Source organism: Corvus cornix, chromosome 5 (assembly GCF_000738735.6).
Source record: "Corvus cornix cornix isolate S_Up_H32 chromosome 5, ASM73873v5, whole genome shotgun sequence".
NCBI classification, from domain to species: Eukaryota; Metazoa; Chordata; class Aves; order Passeriformes; family Corvidae; genus Corvus; species Corvus cornix.
In genome coordinates this window covers 27,176,146-27,197,124 of record NC_046335.1, presented here as the reverse complement: position 1 = coordinate 27,197,124, position 20,979 = coordinate 27,176,146, and the positions used below count along the sequence as shown (strand labels likewise).

General features: G+C 35.9%; 1 protein-coding gene across 7 annotated transcripts in view; it reads right to left on the bottom strand.

Annotated features, from left to right (window-relative positions):
* The window catches only part of HEATR5A (HEAT repeat containing 5A), a 65,310-nt gene that overhangs the window by 22,283 nt on the left and 22,048 nt on the right, over positions 1-20,979 (bottom strand). For all 7 annotated transcript variants that reach the window (XM_010392053.2, XM_039553257.1, XM_039553260.1 and 4 more), the window contains 13 exons: positions 20,064-20,219; positions 19,113-19,363; positions 16,637-16,748; positions 15,638-15,790; positions 14,247-14,346; positions 13,442-13,551; positions 9,094-9,257; positions 8,800-8,975; positions 7,312-7,417; positions 4,747-4,937; positions 4,154-4,313; positions 2,879-3,068; positions 2,139-2,308 (listed from right to left, as the gene is read on the bottom strand). In XM_010392053.2, the coding sequence (XP_010390355.1) occupies positions 2,139-2,308; positions 2,879-3,068; positions 4,154-4,313; positions 4,747-4,937; positions 7,312-7,417; positions 8,800-8,975; positions 9,094-9,257; positions 13,442-13,551; positions 14,247-14,346; positions 15,638-15,790; positions 16,637-16,748; positions 19,113-19,363; positions 20,064-20,219 (2,039 nt within the window). The remainder of the gene's footprint in view (positions 1-2,138; positions 2,309-2,878; positions 3,069-4,153; positions 4,314-4,746; positions 4,938-7,311; positions 7,418-8,799; positions 8,976-9,093; positions 9,258-13,441; positions 13,552-14,246; positions 14,347-15,637; positions 15,791-16,636; positions 16,749-19,112; positions 19,364-20,063; positions 20,220-20,979) is intronic.

Here is a 20,979-nt window from a genome sequence, read left to right as displayed (position 1 = left end):
AGTAAAAAAAAAAAATTGCTTGCACATTTGTTTTCAAGATTTTATGAGTGAAAATTCATGTTTCTGTAGATGAAGGGGAAAAAGATCGCTCATCTGACCTCAGGTTCTTTTCCTCTCCTGTTTTTCTTCCCTAAATAAAGAATGCAATGGTGAATATTGCATGATCTAGGGCCTAACTTTTGCATGCTACCTCCCCTTAAGACTTCAAAATACAATGCAAAGGAGGACCATCACACCTTGTTCTCCAAATTGCAGACATTTAAACTCATGAAGAGTAACTAGCTGAGGGCTACCTTGCAAATAAACAGCACAGTGAAGGGCAGACTTCAGATCCAATAACTTATTCTGCTTCCCTAATGAGATGGTGATTTAGTGGGTGGAAACTACACAGACGGATGTCGAGCTTTACAAATGCAGAATTCTGCTTGTGCAATTATCTTCTCACAGACCTGCAAAGCACACACTTGAACCTTGTTTATGACACTCTTCAGAGACATATCGACATTTACTGAATTGTCAGTGCCAGCAACATTGCCAAGTTCATTAGAATGAGAAAAGGTCACCCATGTAAGGCCACTGACTCTGGTGGACTCCCCTCCCAGGAAGCCCACAACAGTTTCTGGGATAGAGGGGAACATGCACAGGTGCATGAACGCACACAATCAAGCCACGACCCCTGCTTCTGAATTGACTAATTTACTATTATGAAGTTCATAAACTGCTGCATGAAGTACTTTGAGACAACCTGCAAAAACAATAAAAATCAGTAATATTACATAGACAAGACAACTCTGTCATTACATCCTCTTTATTAGTAGGTACTTAGTTAGACATAGAAGCAGACTGTACATGGACTTAGAAATGCTCCCAAACGCTACCACATCCTCCAAGCAAGAGATGGACTGACATGGTTTGTTGTCATTTTATCAATGCAAGAAGAACTATGTTTTATCCAGAGAAGAGAAAATAATTGTTAGTGTATGTTAAAACAAAGAACACTTCAGATTAGTTCCAGCTCTTCTGAAACTAGCATACCCATGTGTATCACAGTGTGGGGCAGAAAAACCTACTTCAGTTTTTCCTAGCTCCCACAATCATGTTTCCAGTCCAACTAAATAAAGAAAATGTAAGGAATCTAAACCTTAAACAAAATTAATATATGTTCAGTATCAATACACAAGTGCTACCCAATGGAAGATGTGAATAAGAACTGTGTGGAAATAGATGAGATTAAAACAAAATCCTACCACATCTTACTGTCTGGGTTTTTCTGTCTCTCTGACTAACAGTGAGACAAGATGGTCTTATTGAAAAAAAACCCTCCAAAACCCTCCAACCAACACCCCCCTAGCTAACCCCCCCAAATCCACCAAGGCTAATAGCCACCAGAAAACTACTTTTTTTTTTTTTTTAATAGAAGTAAGTACTTCAGAACAGCAGCTATTCAAAGACAAAGAGATACTGTGTGAAAACAAACCCCCCAAAAAACCCCAGATCCCACCCAGCAAATAAACTCCTCCATCTCTTTGTCAAACAGGGCTGAAAAAGTCTTGTTTATTTTTTCCAAAGACCTGATTTGACTATTACTTATGTAAGTGTTAGAAATTTTTATACTGACTGCCAAGATGTCAGAACACTGAAGCATTAGTACCACAGAAATTACAAAACAGAGAAATCTACAATTTTTCAGCATCATGAAAAAACAAAATGAAACAAAACAATTCCCAGTAATTATACACAATTTTTTTTTTAATCAATCCTTCAACCAAGACACAAGAAGCAGCAGAGGGAAAAAATTTGCCAACATAAAACAGCTGGTAAAAATCCAGCAAAAAGTTGTATTGAATGGTATACCCTGCCAGACAACTGGTCTTAATAAGAACAGCAGATTGCACTTGCAAACAGTTCAGAAGGCCAAGATTTCTACGGAATGTGCTCATCTTGTAAAGGGGAAGCAGGAACTGAGGAAAAAATGAAGATATATAGAATACTTGCCTGTAGGAGAACACGAAACACCTCACGCCTACGCAGTGATCAGTTTCTCTGCTTAAAGGAACATCTCCATTTTTTAAGTGTTTATGAAAAATATGAACAAATTTTAAAATACAAGGAATATAAACTAGTAAATATATACTCACACAGAGGCAGGTTACAAGGTTAGACAAGTTGACGTGTCGAGGAGCAAACATGTGGAGCTGCTGAAGGCAAGAGATGGCTTGAGCTTGAACAAGGCAGTCAGGATTATCCTGCATCACTGCACAGCCCAAAAGGCAGGAAGTTCTTAAGGCTGACACTGTTGTACTGCTGCCTATATTGAGAATAAAGAAGGTAGGGTGGTTTTTTTGTTTGGTTTTAAAACATATCTATTTTTAATAAACCAGATAACCTGTCTTTTTCCCAAGCCAGCCATAATGTTCATCCTCCTAAAGGATGATCCTTGTATCTGTGCCATACTTTGATACCAATGAGTAGTGATCACATTGCTCTCTGGTGATTTAGATGCAAATTTTAAATGTCTGCATCATAACTAAGACATAGACGGGTACCTAACTCTTGAAATACGAACACCTTCTGTTCTCATGCTAGAATTATAAGATGCAAGAATGTAAGAACTGTAAAATGTAAAATTCATGTAAGAAATTTCAGCCCAAGGCAAGGCTTGGAGAACCAGTTCAAACAAAGGAAATGCTATTTCGGAAAGCTAGCAGTCATGTCATCTTGGTTGCATAAAGTCATGGCCTATGAAATACTGTCTTACAACTATGCAAAGAAACTTAGCATCTGCTTACTTGTTACAGGGCAATCACACACATTCAAACAATGTTTAGCAATTCAGTTGCTACAGCAAACAAAGTTGACACTTTTTTATGTTATATACCTTGCAACTCAGGGCCCAGAGTGGTAATAAGTGTATTTAAACAACGACCAAGGCTTTGATGAACTTCAGCGTAAGCAGGAGGCACACTCAACAACAACATGAGAACAAGAGATAAGGTAGGTTCCACATGCACATGATACAAGGGCCCAGCTAAATCTACTATTAATGACAGAGAGTGTAGTGCCCATGCCTGTAAAATAAGAGAAGCAGTCATGTAACGTCCATATGATATACATAAGACCTTTTAAAAATTTGATAGTTGAAAGTGTAATTCAGTAATGAAGTGTAATAGAAGTTGCACTTCTAGGTTCCAAAGGAACAAATAGAGAGGTTATACACAGAAACTTTATGAATCTGATGTTGAATAAGCCATTTTAAATATTTTACAAGGAACTGTATGTTGTGCAATGAAACAACCAGTTTAAATTTGTCATGGTTAATAAACAAAAAATTGAATGTAATAGTAAATGAGTTTAACAGTGATTATTATTCCTTAATTATATGCTATTACTTAAAAATTTCTTACAGTTCCTTGTGCAAGAACAAAATTGTGAAAAAATACTAGAGTTGCTGAAACAACCAACTGCTGAAACTGTCACAGTTACATTGCACCAATGTCAACAAACAGTTCTTCTTTGTGCAAAGATACTGCGGAAAAAGCTTTAAAAATTCTTTAACTGATATTTAGATAAACACATTAAATACACTCAATGTCTCTTAAAGCTATTCTGACAGATAACAGTTTTAGCCACAGAGAAATAACATTAATTAGTCTTCAAAATCTCTTGCCTTACTCAAGAATGTATATCCACCAAGTTCTACAGCATTTAGGCTACAAATCCCTTTTATTTACTATATGACCTTTCAACAAAAAATGCTGTGAGGTAAACACTGTAAAAGAGACAAAAACTGATACCAAAAAAAAAAAAATCCCTCATCAACAAAAACCCTAGGTACTATCTAATCAAAGTCAAGATATAGGTGAATATGAAACTAATCAATCCCTAAAACATTAGGTACTGGTTTTGGTGAGCCTTATCAGTCTCACAGATCACTGAATAAGAACCTCCCACATCTCATTCTTGCTATGGAAGATGTTGAAGGTGGATTTTGAGCAGGGACTGTCTTCTACATTGCCTTTGTTGCTCCAGCCATTACCTGTGAGGTATGCCTATGAGGCTGTGAAGTGTTATTCTCACAAGAAAAAGAATCTTAAACTCCAGAATATAATTCACTTAATTTGTAACATAACTTTTTTATGTAAGTGACAAGTACCTGTACATCAGGAGAAGTACTGTCCTGAGACAAAGTATAAAGGATTCCAACACATGCATTCAGGTGCTGAGTAGAACCTATTCCTCCTAGGTACCTATACAGACATCCCAGAGCCAAAGAATGACCTGTTCTTGATACCACATCCCTAGCAGATTTAAGCCTATTAATTGAAAGAAAACTGTTAGTTTAATCACCAAGACTCTTACTACATAATAAGCACATCTACAAATGAAATTTCTGGTATATAATCAGCAAAAAATTTTATTTGATACTATTATATTTCCAAAATTCTAAGTTCATGCATTGTCTCTTATCTGAAGAAAGTACCAAAAGTATTTTAGATACACTTAAATGATGTTGCTAGAACAGCAGCTGATTTAATTAATTTGAAAGTCTACATGCTTACTTAGATAGTCTTACACTAAAAAATACATGCAGAACTCAGGCAGTGCTTTTTCCTGTTAATTTCTGAAGTGACATCAAATTCACAAAGGAAAACAGCTTTTAAAAACTATCATAATAGGTGTCAGGTAGATTTCTCAAACACTTTTATAAACTCAACTAGTATCTTTTCATGCTTATTTTGAACTTACTTGTCAAAACTGAGTTGCGCTAATCCAGCAGTGAAGGCACTGTCAGAAACCACCTGTGCCAACCTGGCCAAACACTCTGCAGCAGCACATCTTAGAAGTGGATTACTGCTTTCCAAGGCACCCATTACCAACATCAGGGCAGATCTTCTAACTTCTTCTGAACCTAAACTTCCCTTGCAGTTAGCCAAATGCTAAAAATAGACATTAAATATATTAAACAGTTAGACAATAATCAGAGTGTGCTTTTCTGTCAGTCATGCAAAAAATACAAGACCTGTAGAAGGATTTTGATTTTCTTCCCCTTTGTCTGAGGAATTCCTCTCTTTTAATGTGCTGGTTTGAGAGTCAGATGTCCAAACCCACATAAGCGTACATCACAGCACAACATCATAGTATCAACATTATGATTTTAGGAAATCCTGGATAGATTGCAGTAGAACCAGATAAACCAACACATTAGAAGAAGAAAACCAGTGAGAACAGAATAACACAAAGAAAAATCTCAGTCCAAAATAAGAGCATGAGCAAAAGCTACAGCAGTTATCTGGATTGCATACTAAATATGCCCCAAATACAAATATTGTACAATAGAAGTTCTTGCCTATTCTGAAAACATTTTGCCTAAGAAGAGAAGAATGAAAACTGCACATGAACAGAGGAAAATACAAATAAAGCACCAGGGAAAATGAACAGATGGCATATAATTATGACATCACTTTATTTTACCAATTGTCACTTTTTTATTTATACAGTAAGAAATACGAAAGAAAATGACAAAGACAGAAATGATACAAACAGAATTTTTCCGTATCTCTCTTATTTGAATGACACTTGTATGGATGCTGGTACACTAGAGTGTACTAGAACAGGTTTCCCTAAAACTAATATTAAAAAAGGAGAAAACTTAAATAGTGATTCCTTTGCACTCAAGAAAGCTATGCCATCACAAAACAATATAATACCATAGAAAACAGGACCGATCACCTTGATTGTTAATCAAAACACAAACTTCTGTGTACTATCCTCGTTTGGACTGGGGTAGAGTTAATTTTCTTCACAGTAGCTAGCATGGTGCCATGTTTTGGATTTGTGCTGAACACAGGGTTGACAATACTGAGATGTTTTTGTTATTGCTGAGCAGTTCTTACACAGAACCAAGGCCTTTTCTGCTTCTTGTGCTACCCCCACCAGTGAGCGGAGTGGGGGTGCACAAGGAATTGGGAGGCAACACAGCTGGAATAGGTGACCCCAACAGACCAGACCGAGATTCCATACCACATGGCTGTCAAGAGGTAGTTGTTTAGCATAAATAAGTTTTAAGTACAATGAGCTACATAGAGGTAAAACACTCAGTGATTTAGGATGTTGCTTGCCTAGCTTTACTGGCTCAGCATGAGTAGCTGGATTAGATGATGCCTTAGGCCAATAGCTCTGAACTTACACCTAGAGATGTTTTTGTTTGGAATGGAGTTAATTTTCTGAGTAATTTTCCTAGTAGCTGGTACAAAGCTGTGTTTTGTCTTTAGTACCAGAACACTGATAACACACTGATGTTTTGATTGTTGCTAGGTAATGTTTATCTTAAGACTAGGGGTTTTTAAATTTTCCATGCTCTGCCAGAGAGCAGATGCATCAGAAACACAAACCAGAAGATCAGGAGACTACAGCTGGCAGCAGAAGCTGCAATTCCTCAAGAACCACCTACCTGCACAGACACAGGGAAAGAACCCAGTAACATATTAGAAGACCCCTTACCAAAAATCACCACTGGACCCAGAGACACATGCAAGGCACATAAAGAGCATATGAAGGGTAGGTGCATAAATCATAAGGGTATAATTGCCTAGGGATTTTTGTTCTGAGTACTTCAGAGACACCCAGCTTGAGCTGACCTGCTGCTGTATAACTCCATTAAATAACTTGGTTTTATAAATCTGACGCCTGACACTCCGCTACGGGAAACCCAGAGTTAAGATGGAAGAAGGAGGAAGCACACCAGAGAGCGAGTGTATGTGACAACAAGGAGACGAAGGGGACACCTGTCTGCTCACTGGGGCTGCCCACTGCAAAGGGGTTCCTGTCCCAGCACCTAAAGTCTCAGGTGGTCTGTGTGCGACTCCTTGAACAGTGTGAGAATGCCCCTGCAACAGCTCTTCCTTTAACATGGAATCATGCTCAGCATATAAAGTTGGGAGGAGGCAAGGGAATTTCTGCAGTGATGGTTTTTGTCTTCCCAAGTGACTGTTAGGCAAGATAGACCCCTGCTTTTCTGGCAACAGTTTAACACCTGCCTGCTGATGGGAAGCAGGAAATTAATTCCTTGTTTTGATTTGCCTGTGTGCATGGCTTTTGCTTTCCCTATTAAACGTCTTTATCTCAACCCAGGAGTTTTCTCACTCTTACTCTTGTGATTCTTTCCCCCATCCCACTGTGGGGGGAGTGAGCAAGTGGCTGCGTGGCTCGGTTTAAACCACAGCAATTGATGTATTTGAAGCAAGAGATGCTATGGTTTAACAGAGAGAGAGAGAGAGAGAGAAACAAAGGGGAGAGAGAGAGCAGATTTACCTTTAAGGAAGTAGAAAAGGCTGACACAACATGTAGTTGTACTATTTGTTGTCGAGATCCTTTTGTTTGCTTTATGGAATTCAACAACTGTTCTAACACCTGGAGCCTTAAACAAAAACAGAAGAGAAACCACAGAATTGAAAATTAAAGAAATAAATAAAGCTTTTAAATTTTATTTTAAAATCCATAACAAAACCTATTTATTATAGAAACAGAGGTAGAATAAATTAACTCCTGAGCATTTTCCTTCAACAGACATCCCTGTCTACTACAAAAAAATCTGCATATTCCATTTCAGAATATGAACTTCCCTATATGAACATGAAATTCTTTTACATTTGTTTCCTTAGATGTATTCATAGACAATAGCTTATATCTAAGTAAGATTAAACAGACATTATTAAAAGGAATATATGGGAATAATGCATTTTGACTTACAATTGAGAAAGGAGGGGGAAAAGGAGAAATAAAATGAAAATGTATTTATCTGCAGCAATTAATTCAGGTCTTGAGAAACAGGTGAAGAAAACCAACCAGCAAGCCGGTGACAGTTGGGGCAAGAAAAAAAAAACAAAGAAAAAAAATCCAAAATAAAAGTAGTCAATGAAGACAGAATGAAGAAGTAAAGGCAGGTCAGAAGAACAAATATATCTTGTGGCAATTTTATTGGCAGGTATTCTCATATACAAACAGCTGCCTGGAACTTACACTAGATCCCAAGCATTCAAAGTTGTGAAGACATCAAGACTCAGGACTCATCAACACTAAACACTCATCCCACACAGGAAACTATAAAACCATCACCAGCAACAGTGATCACGATCTAACAGTTGAGGTCTAACTACAGCTGGCTTTGAAAATATAAGGCTATTTGATTTTAAAATAACTCATCTGCTCTAAAGCTGCATACAAAATTATTACCAGCAGCACACAGAAGAAGCAACTGCATGCAAAAATCTTCAGGAATTTTATGCTTTAGCAATCAGTGTGCTTATAAATGTGAAACAAACCAAAATGCCATGTATGCAGCGAGAAAAAACATAGACAAAAACCCAAGAGAAGTTTTTGATGTCTTTTAAGCATTCTTGTACCTCGACAGAACTGTGTTAAGACACGGTCTATTATTTCTTCCCATCCACTTTTTATAAAGAATGTATTATGCATTAAGCACCACAAAAATTGTGCAATAGCTCTCCAAATAGCTTCCATTTTGATCTGGCTATAAAAACAAAACATTATTTTTCTTGGTCCACGGAATTTGCTATGACAGTAACCTCCTGCTGGATGTGCTTTTTTGTTGTCAGTAACCTTAAAGAGAGAAGTCCAATAATGTGGTGGTCTGAATTATGCTATTCAGATGGTCTACAGACTCCACTTAAGCAAAAAAATTTTTTTTTCAGAACTGTTTTCTTCTGCATTCAATGTCAAACACTGTAACCATCTTACAACATCTCCTAAATTCCCCAGCAGTTACAGATACTACTTTACCTGTGAGATTCTGTTATGTGGGAAAACATAACTCCAAAAAGTCGAGTTGCTGCACTGATAACAGATAATGCAGGAGGTAGTGGTTTAGGTAATGAATCCCCTTTTACAAATTTCTCATAAATTGAGTAAGGGTCATACTCCAAGCTGCCGCCAGCTATGCTGTTACCTAAAAGGAGCTGTAAGAAGCAAAAAAGTGATAGCCATATTTTTGACCAAGTCTAAATGAGTACTGACCCAAATAACTACAACTGTATGAAAATGCAATAATACCTTTATAATAAAACCAAAAAGTACCTGCTCTTCAATAAATCGGTGGTCAGTCTCCTGCAGTAGGGGACCGAGTAAAAGGCGATCGTTCTCATGACAAAGGGGTGGAAGCAGGAATGTAGAGGCATCAATCTGGCTATCTGGGACAGTCAAGTCAGTCACTAACTCTTTTAGAACAGCACTGAAATTTCCTTTAAATTAAAGAAAAAATATTCAAAACACTTCATTAGCTACTTGCCACAAGCAATTTTGGGAGCAATATATTCATCCTGAAATAGTAACATCCATCTAACATTTCTCTTTAGTCTTCAAACAGTTAATTAGAGAAGACTCTCTGTTAGAGGGGAAACCACAGAGCAGTACCTGACATAAGCAAGCTAAGCACCCACAGCAATCTAGAAGCTGAAAACCAGAGAGTTTTACCTTTACAGAAGGCATAATGCCATACAACTGATAATTCAATAAATTAGTTACATTTACAAATAAATTAAAGGGGGAAAGGCAGTTATGAACATAGCCATATTTTCTTCTACTTCCTGAAAATTAATGCCACAGAAGGTATTACATAATCACAAAGGGATACTTGGACTTGGCAAGCAGAAGTAGTTTAAAACATCCATAGGTTTGATAAGTAACCAAAAGCTGATTAATGCAGTGCCCTATTTTAGGAGTTTGCATGCAAAAACCAAAGCAGGAGGAGTTTACTGTAGGTTACATTATGATAAATTACACTGGTAGTTAAAACTTTCACATATTTTTGCACATAATACTGCTGACAAGGCTGTACATAATACTACAACACTGGGCACTTTGAGTCAGACTACTGAGGTTATTAAAACAGGCTTTGTAGTGAGAGAACATTTCCAGTGCTGAACCACATGTGATGAGAAAGGACTGGTTTGTAATTGCGGTGAAGAACACTGCAAAACTGATTTTAAAGAATGTACACAGTCTTTATACAAGTATTACATAAGAATTTACCTCCAGAGCATTAAGACTGAAAAGTCAAGTCCTCATGAATTGGGAAATATCAGCACTAAGATGCGGAGAGGGGAGAAGGACAGGAGCTTAACTCCACATATCCAATTCCTCGCATTCAGTTTTGTTGTTAGTTGACCACACAATTACATGTTGGCACTGCAGTTGCTCAAAATTTTTCAACACATGGAAGTTCCAAAAAGTGGGTCAACACAGTTATCAGCACCTCATGAGCATGAGCAGAGTTATTAGTATAGTTGGAGCTGGTAGCTGCAACCAGCTATTTAACCCTTCCTGAAAACAGAATCTATTCTGAGAAGCTGACTTGCTCTCCCCTACCTGTCAAACTCCTATCAGCATGTCTCCCCTGCAGGCATCTGTTGCTTTGCCTGCCTCCCTGACTAATGAAGCAAGTATGTAATTTTCCCAAAGTGCTTTACTCAAATCTTAATGCAAAATGTTTGCACTATCACATATATTGCAAGGCGTACAGATAATGTGTGAGAGGAATAGAAATTGAGCCTTTAAAAAAACCATGATACTGAACAACTAGAAGCTGTTTTTTCATTATTAGTCATCACAACAAAATTTCTTTTAAAAAATCCCCTTCCTATGAAAAAAAAACAGTTTTTGAAATAAAATTTCATGGAGATATCCAGCATTTTTTAACCAAATGAACATTTATTTTAGTCCCAGACAGTTGGCAATCCTCAACACTTCAAACAATATTACCCCAACGTAAAGCAGTTCAAAATTTTAAGCCAGAATGCAGTTTCAGCATTCTAGCTATTAATCTCATGCTATTAAGAAAGAAAAGTGAATGCTTGTATTCAATTTTATGGTTTAAACAGTGGAACATAACAAGCACAAAAAGCCGAAGAACGGAAAGAACCCTAATGAGTTGTCTGACAAAACATATTAATTTCAGACAACACGAAACATCAAGAAATCTAATAGAATTCAAACTACTGAAATTATTTTTGTGGAATTTTCAATTTGGACAATATCAAACTTTTTATATTAAGTCACAAGGAATAAATGTTTAGCCTCAAAAACATGAGCACATTATAATCAAAAATTAATGACACATGAAAATGATCACAAATACGACTTGTCATCTTAGAAACACAACCAGCTTTCCCCAGCTTTAACAAGTTCATACTTTGGAGCAGATAAATTACAGGTCTTAACCATTCACACACGATGGAAGACAGCAACTAAAACATGTTAAATGTATTTCACTGATGTTCAAGTTTACCTAATATGTTCTTCTCATATCTGTTATTGCTGAAATAATGCAAAAAATCAGTTATGATTCATGTACACTCATGGTAGAATTTTGCAAAATTCTGCTGGTTGAGCAGAGATGATTTTGAGAGATGACAAAGCAATAAAAGGAACATCAAAGAGGCAGAAAGTGAGTAGGAAAGGACCAAACAGAGCCTAAACAAGTCATAGTATCTCAGGCCTCAGAAATCTAAAGGCATGAATTGACAGAGAAGCTTGGGTATATGAATAGTCTGTTTTCAACTGTTTATTTTCTTGGGTATTTTGTTTTGTTCCTCTTGTACTAAAGAAAACAAGCTTTGCACATTATTTGCAAATACTAAAAGCTTGAATTACAACTCCTGGTATATGTTTCGATCACCAATTTTCTTAAAAAGAAGTAACTTACAGATTTCTATCATCTGGCTAACTACCTGAATTGAAGAAAGTAAATAGAAAAGAAATAAAACCATGAAGAGGTGAAAGCTTCTCAGTTTGTCACTCTGAGCCATGTAAAATGTGCCATGTTGTGCAACACAACAGTACTAATTATAATAACTAAATTTAGACACTGAAAAAAGCATTCTGAGTTTCATAGTGACAATCTTTCCCCAAACAATGTATTTTTAAAATTCCCAATATTTGCAAAGACATACAGCTTCTGCATGAAGCTATCCTACTGGAAATATTATGGAAAGAATGGTATTTGTTTCAAGTTTTACCTTAGAAACTTTTCATCGCATTTTTAAATGATGCACACTTATATGTTAAAATATATAAAAATAAGTTCTAGCAATGTATGTACTTCCATTCCTTCCCCACTCTCAAACTGCTGTATTACACATGGGTGCACACCTCTGAGACTATACCTGTCAAATTACTGTTTTGATTCTAAGGCTATTTTCAAAGCTTTCAGGGGGGTGTCAACTTATTTGTAAAAAACTTATCAAGCTTTTTCTTTATTTGTTGGATCTAGAATGCAGCATCCTCAGCTAGGCTGCTCTCTCACAAGAGTTATATTTTGCAGGTCACACTGTAAAACACCGTATATTTTCAATGAAGTTAGAACATAGGCAAAAATCCCAAACACACCAAGAAACTGCCAAACCCAGCCATACCCAAATGTTTGTATTCTATGACATGTTGCTCCTGTATTCAAGAACAAAAGGAATAACTTGGTCTCAGGGACAGCGGTGCAATCTTCAGTCACAAGTGAGTATTGTAGACTATGCTTCATTACACAGAGACTTCTAATGTGACAACAGCTTTTAAGGCATAGGTCAGGGATTTGTCCCGATCCTCTTAGCAGTTGCCACTAGATGGAGCAGATTATTTGAATAACGATTCCCTCCAAGATACAGAGGACACAGCTAACTTAGAGCGTGTTGCTCCATGTTGTTTCTGTCCTGAAGAATACCCTGTACTTCTCTTTACAGCTGACAAAACACTATAGTTCCTTGCTGCAGTCCATACACTACTGTATGGCAAATGATTTAAAGATAACAAAGATAATAAATATTTTAGCTGAAAAGTTAGACCCATCCAACTACATTGCATATTTAATGGTTTAGAGGCCTAGACTCTTTTTGTTATGTTCTCCTATAAAAATTAAGTCAATCCCCAGATTTTGTTGAAACTGTTCCTTAAATACAAACCTTTTATCCACAATCTGTACAGGATCAGATTAATATGTCTGTAATATATGCTTAGTTAAATCAATTAATTTGAATTCTTTCAGTGGTCTATATGCAATTAGTTTAAGCTAAAGTTACACCTTTGGGAATTAGGATTCAAGGGAAAAGTAAAGCAGGCATCAAAGAAAAGAAATTTTTCAACTAGTTTGAAATTGAAACGATGACTAACTTCAAGTGTCAACCAAAAATAGAGCAAAAGCGTCTCTTTGTAACAGAGGTCTGTATTTGTATTAGGAAAAGGGAAAAAAGATCATGAACACTAGCTTTTCAAAACCACAGTGACTTTGCTACAATTCATCAAACTTATATAGAGGGAATAAAATTTGTTTTTTAGAAAAGGTGGAACTAATCTTTGCTGGCTGAATGTGTGTTGGACAAAAACTTAAAAATGAGCCCATGGTATTTTAATGGATTTCTCTTTGTATGGAAATACGTACCTTCGTAGGCCTTTGGGGGCAATACTGCTAGTAATTCATAAAGTTTATGTCTGTAAACCGTTGATGGTGTTTTTAAGGAATTTCCATGTGATTTGTATATTGAAGAAAGCCTTAAAATATAAAAAGCATGTCAGAGATGGTAGGGACTTTAAGTTTTATGTAACACCCCAGTTTCATTTGTACCGCTCTACTGAATGCTTTTAAAATCTATATATATTAGAAGTACAGTTTTGATTTGCATAACTAATAGTAAAAGGAAACTGATTTATTTCACATATTCTGAAAAAATGTCTTTTGACCATTTCCAAGCGTTATTTTTATTTAATACTAGAGAAATAAACAAGCTTTCTATTTCCTTTGATTGTACCTATATTTATGACATTATTGTGGATATATTTCTCTAAGTTAGAGCTTAGAGCCCAAATGCATTGAATTGTTCTATATTCCAAAGGCAAAAGTTTAAAAATTATAAAACCCTTTCCAGCTTAGATCTGAAATTAAATACAGAAAATATACATGTCTAAAAGATGTTTTTCCAAGCATATTACTGAACTTGGATTCTTATTTTATAAAAAATAATGGTATATAAATGAAAACGTGCATGTTTAATTTAAAAAGCAGTATATAAAAACTAACTGAAAAAACCCTTGCAAGAAAGTTTTCCTTAGATTTTTCACGACACTGGAATCTGCAAACACAAACTCTGATTTTTGTCCCTTGAAAAGAAAGTTCTTTAGAAAGTGCACTAATCAAATACAGAAGATTACTCTAGCTTTTCAAATAACACTTTTATATACACACTTACTGTGTCAATAAATCAACAGCACTTGGGAGAGGAGGAAGAAGTCTCTGAACAACTTCATCCGTAAGAAGACCAGCACAGTGCGAAACAAAGCTTTTAATAGCTAGAAAAGGAATTGGATTTCAACTTACTTAGTGTGAGTTATATTGAAAAAAAAAATCACATTAGCAAAGTAATTACATTATCACATCACTAATAATGTATAAAAGTAGAAGAAAATAAACAAAAAAATACTTTGGCCAATAAATGAAAAAACTGATAAAAATCTCAAATGAAAAAAGTCAGATGCACCCTTTTGGTGTGTCAGCTTGGACATTCATACCCTGACTTTTAATTGCATACATAAATGCAATTATTTTTTGCCTTTTGTTATGAACTAAGTGATCGTATATAACTCAACTTCATGATAATTCTATAATAATAATAAAAAGAGAATAGGAGGATGATCAGGTGGCCTACTGCTTACTTCACTAGTTTTCCATTAAAATTTAGTTCAATTACTGTTGTTTAGGAACCAATTAATATGTATATATGTATATAATTTACAGAAAACTAAATTTGAGTTTTATTTTCGAAAGCATCTAGAGAATATATTGTATTAAGTACCTACTTTCTAAAGAAAAAAGATTTAAAGGTTAATTGTTTAGGTAGTTCTAAAATGAAATTACTATTGAATTCCACACTTTGTGATACATCTTAATAGTGAGAGAGAGGGGTGATTACTGTATCAGGGTTTACTGGAAAGCAAAGTACCCTTTAGTACTCTAGAATACAAGACTGAAACACATTAAGTATTTGAAGATCACTGGAGCAACTTCTTGGAAACCCAAATTCACAGTATTTCATGATTAAAAATTGCAACCTACAAGAGAGCAGCCACATCCAAAGCACTCTTTCCTGGCAGAGAATCCCAACTACCTGATCGTAATCTTTACCCAAATCCTTCCACTCTCACAAACACGTTTGAATGACTCACCAGTTCTATTTTGCTTATAGTAAGTTACCTAGTAGGAAACAGAACCACTATTTGCCACATATAATAGACTGGATAAACAACAGAACATACCCTGCTTTGGGTCTTCAGTCATTATTGTGATTTGCTTGCTAAACAAGAGAAGCAACCTTCCTGATTATTATTTATTGCTTGAAAAGCAACTGATTAGAAGGAGGAGAGGAAAAACTCTCTTGGTTTGTTTGTTTTTTCTTTTTTTAGAAAAATGAAACATATATTTATATGTAAATATTGGTATGTAAGCATGTATGTTGGGGAATGAATATAGCCTTTACCAGCTAGTGAAAAAAAATCAGTATGAAATGTCCTTGTTCTTTCAGAAGGAAAATTAACTAAGAGACCAATTATAAATAGGCAGAGAAAGACAGTAAATCCTGCTTACCACTGAGAGCACCAGCACGACCTTCCAGTGTTACTTGCCAGGTAAATGAATCTCCTCGTGTCTTCTCTGTCTCTAGGTCTTTAGGAGATGACGGAAAGATGCACTTCCACAGTAACAGCATTCGTGGCAGATGATGTTGGACAACTGCAGGACCTGTAAATGTTGACAGCTGTCATGCCAATGCAAGGATTAATAAAACTAAACCGTCTTTCATTCTTTTTTTTTTCTGTGTTTGTAAAATCTTTACAGCAGTAAACAAAACCTTATGCTACTTTCTCAGCCTTCTCATATGTAATTTCTCAAATGTTTACTGTTTTGGTACTTCATTTTCATATGTAACTACCCACTGACACATTTACTAGTATGTTACCAAACCAACTACAATCTCTGTTTTTCTAAGTATAGACCCTGTGGATCACCAGCATAGAAGAGATGTAATGATCAATAGTAATGTTCAGAAAAGCAAGCATAAGAAAAAAATGGAAGTTGTTGGGCAGAAATAACACCTGAAAACATGGCAAGTGCCTTAAAAATATTACCAAAGCCAATAAAATACATTCTTTATTAGCAATTTACTGATTACAGTCAATAATCTGACCATTAATATATATCAGAAAGTTCTGTAAGATTTCAAATGCCTGACAAGATGGAAATACAAATGATTAGCTCATTTTTTGCTGTGACAACTATTTAAAAATTCTTCTATGAATGACCACTAGGACATTTGGTTAGATTCACTTTGAAATTTATCATCTACATTTAATTAATAGCAGTCCCACTCCAATCCCTATTTCTCAGACATTGCTCCCAATGAACTAAAAAGCAAATTTGAAAGAAATAACAACATTTTGATCTCAGAAAGGTTTTCTAAAATATTTCAACATTTGGGTTTTTAAGAATTATTGTGCAGCAGTAAACTAGACAAAACCTCCAACTACAAATCAGACAGAACACTGAACACCTTAATGTAGATAAAGAAAAATTGTAGAAAGCTACTACCTAATGTCATGAGAGCAGCTATCAAGAGCCATCCAGCCTGCATTCGCTGCAGTGAAATGCGACTGTTCTGAGATGCACAACACAACAAATCCTCTGCTACTGTCATGATTACCTTCAAAGTAAAAGAGAAAAACAGAGCATCACATTTTGGTAACTACCAATTTTTTTTTTTAATACTATTTGGTATAATACTTAATCCTATTTTCTTGCGCCCAGATAGAATGTCATCTTCCTCTTACACTATGGCAATAAATCAGGCTCATGAAGTTGCAATTCCTGACTTCAGTACTAGTCTGGGATGGCTTAAAACAGTTCTGTGGAGTACTAGGTAAGTTACTTTGCTGCTTTGTACTCTCTCTTTTATCAGCAGTAAAATCACAACTGCTAATTCCCACAGGAATATGCATTGGAAGGATAGAAGTGTTCTGATACTCTATTTATGCCACAATGTATGCACATCTATGACTTACAGCTCAAAAGAAGGGGTGAGAGTGGTAATGATCTTTCTATCCTTGTTTCAGAATAAAGCACATTGTTCTTTCTGACCATTTTTCAAATCAACAAATGGTATGACAAATAAATTAAAATAGTATAGTTGGAATTAATCCTATTTTAGCTGCTCCAGAATAACTGCACGTGCACACTACGGGCTAAATGCAAGGTGACTCCGCTTGTTACCAAAACATAAGCTACCTGGAACTTACGTGGAGGAACACACCTTGTGCTCATGCACAATTACCACAGTATGGCTACAAATGCTGTAAGTATTCTGCATATAGTTTGCTTCAATTATGTTTCACATATGCTAAAACGTATTTCTTACGACTTGCATTATGTCCAGTCTCCAAAACAAACTGCTCATAAATCAGTATTGCAAGTAAGAAGTGTCATTATCAAAAGTATCATTAAAAGCTTCAGTATAGAAAACATCCTTCTATAATTTTTTTTCACACTTAAAATGTCATGAAAGTTTGTTTCACCAATGTTTGAGATTTTTACACTTCCAAAACTTCATGTGAAGTCTTTTTTCCAATCTGAAAATATTAGTTTCCCCAATTCCATAATGCTACCAGGTGGTTGTAAAAGAAGAAATGTATTTGTATACATTCCAGATACAGTTAATACATTTGATTCTAAAATAAACATTTTAAAATTATACTACTAAAAAATCACTAACAACTTAGTATACTTAAACTACCTGTAAAACATACATGCTAGAAAGGACATAATTTAATGATTTCTGACAATTTTTCTCTCTGTGTACTAGGAGGAATGCCTTGTATTTGAAGGATTTTTTAAAACTGAATTATAAGCAATAGCACTGAATGTTAAATACATATAAACTCACTAATTATTTTCTTTAGGTTCCACCTGCAACTCTAACTGCTCTCTCAAAGGAAAATCCATTAATATAAAACAGCTTCTCTACAGATCATTATTATCTATGTTTGATACTTCCTTCTCAAAACTGCTCTATTTAACACTGGTCTTTTTCTGCTCCTCAGAAGAGGAGCTAGTCTGGAATCTGGCAGTGTTCCTAGGAGAGAGCAGAAAAGGGCTTTTGTCAACTGTTCTGCTCTTCCCCCTGCCACCATAGTACAGAATACAGTGTTCCTCCCATATTTTTTTCTGTGCCCTCCCATACCTCCTCCCTAGTCCTATCTCATCCTATTATAATCTTCTAAAAGAAATCTTTGTTAAGACTTATGTTTCTCTGTTAAACAGAAACTTCAGCTCTGCTTAGGTGTAGAGTATTTGAATGGCACTTCTTATCTATATAAGTGGGCAAACTACATTCATTTTGTTCTCTCTGCATGATCTTTCAGCAATCACAAGGAAAAGTTCATCACTCAGGACTCTGAATGTCCAGAATGTTCTTAATGTTCATTGACTCTGAAACAGTCTTTTTCAGAAGAGAGAATGTTTCTACATTATGCGAAGAATTAACATGTACTGCTGACATTTGTAATGCACCATAGTTTTCCAAATATGAGTAACTCAATGGATAAAATTCTAACGAAGATGGAAACAGCTCCTTTTCCTGGTCTTTATTTGTATGGCTGCATATCTTTAAAACTTCAGAGCACAGCATATCCTACCTGCACTAGTGAGGAGGGTTGCATCTTAGACTGTGTTAATGCAGTAAGTTGGTTCCTGTACAACAAAGCATAAGTGTGTATCTGTTGGACTTGACCAAAGATTTTCAAGATAGTACATAATCGCAGTTATTGCTGTACGCACTGACTAACCTGTACACTTGAGAGTCATTCCCAAGAAATGAGAATTTCGGATCCTGATACATGTGAGAAAAACACATGCTTATTTGAGTTATGGTATGCTTCAAAGCCCTCTTCTTGAGGAACCAAAGTATCTCATCAGTAACATCGGGTATTGTGATCATATCACAAAGAAAACATGTAAATACTGCTGCAAAAAAATATAAGAATGGCCTATATGTAAAGTATTCAGACCATACCTTCCCTTTTCCATGTGGAATTCCTAAAGGACAATGTTTTACTGCACCCAGCAAAGCAGCAACAGCAAAACTATAGCCAGTTACTGCTTCTGGGCAGGATTTCAATGCACTAAGACGTTCAATGCAACGATCCAACAGCAGGGACGCATAGGAGGGCAATGCTACTGCAATACAGCGCAAACACCAAGCTGCTGTTAGTCTCACTGAAATACTGGGATGAAGAATGACAGAAATTACTGCTTCCAGAACTCCTGAAAAATAAAATGCATAAACACACTTAAGAAAGAGGCAGATTGTCAAACAAGCGAAAATGTATATACAGGACTGGCAAACATAACGCTATCCAATTTCTATACTTCTCTTGAAAAAGTACTATTGTTTTTTATTTTGAAGTAATTGTAACAAATTTAAATAATTATGCTCTTTTTAGAAAAATTTATCCTGGATGAAAAGTAACATTATGGAGAAAACCTAACATATTACAGTTATCCCCCAATATGCATAGAAAATATCTGTACGCTTCTATAAGGAAGCAGAAATCCATGCCATGGATGCAGCTAAATGAAAACAATAAAGGTACCCAGCTCAATCAAACTGTTTATTATAAACATTATGAAGTGTTGGACCTTAAAAGCAACCCTTAACGGAATTAAATTTGATGAGGATGATTTTTTTTTTAATTAACATTCTTGTACAGGTTAGGAAAGATACAGAACTCTTTGGGCAATGTCAGAAATTTTCCTACAGCAATAAGGCAGCCAACTTTCCCTCCTTCCCCCTTTTTAAAGTTTATTGGAAGAATACAGAAAATAACACAAGAACTATGGAGGATTCTGGTATGGAGACTGAGCACCAGAAGAATAGCCATAAGAAATCAAAGATGATCACAGTGAACAAACAAATATAAATTTAATTTGTACTCTGGTTCACAAAATAATTCAGGGCCTGTACCTGCACTGGAGTCTTGCAGTAACGGTGCTGCTGTAGTTCCTAAGCCATGAATGAGACTTCCAAGTTCCTGAAGTGCACACACAAGCACGTGCTGACTTACTGTTACATCTGTTGTATTAATTTTTGTTTCCAAGTTACCGTCACTCATTGCAGCATCTGATAACACAATACAAGAAAATCACCATGAAATCATACCAAAATCAAACAGATGGGAGAAAGGTTTTTGCCAACAGAGGTTGTTTGTATTACTAAATGAGCTTCTACCATTACCATTTTTGTTTCCATAAAGGGTTACCTTCACTGAGACAAGTACATTTCTTTTACTAAAAGGATGGCGTAGTAACCTCTGTGAGCGCAAGAGTATAGATAAATGGAAACTACCAAATTGCTTATCTTTACATGATGGGGAACAGTAGTAAGTAAGAAGTGCGTTATCATCTGCCCCACCAACAATAACTTGAAGAAGACATGCTTTGATATAACTTGCCAGATTTTACTGCATTGTAGGAAAGAAGAAAGGGAAGAAAAGAATGAAATCTTGCAAGAGCAAGCAAGAAGGCGGAGAGATGGAACGAAGAAGAAGGGAAAAATATGATGTTTTTTGAAAGTTTATCTTCTGCGACACTAATGTTTACATCTGTTTAGACACAAAACATTCCGATATTTAAATCAGATACAATATGCAGCTGTACACCAGAGGACAACTCCTTATGTCCAGGATTCTCCTTCTTCTCCAGAAGGCCAGTGGTGGAAGATCAGCGGCTTTTTCTGGAAGCAGTGTACAAGACCTTATCATGCAAGAGATCTGTTTTCTCTAGGAGAAATGCTCATTTGTCGATTAGGAACAAATGCTTCTTTTTTGAACCTTCAGCATGTCAACTGCTTTGAACAGGAAGGCAGGATCTGACTAGACATG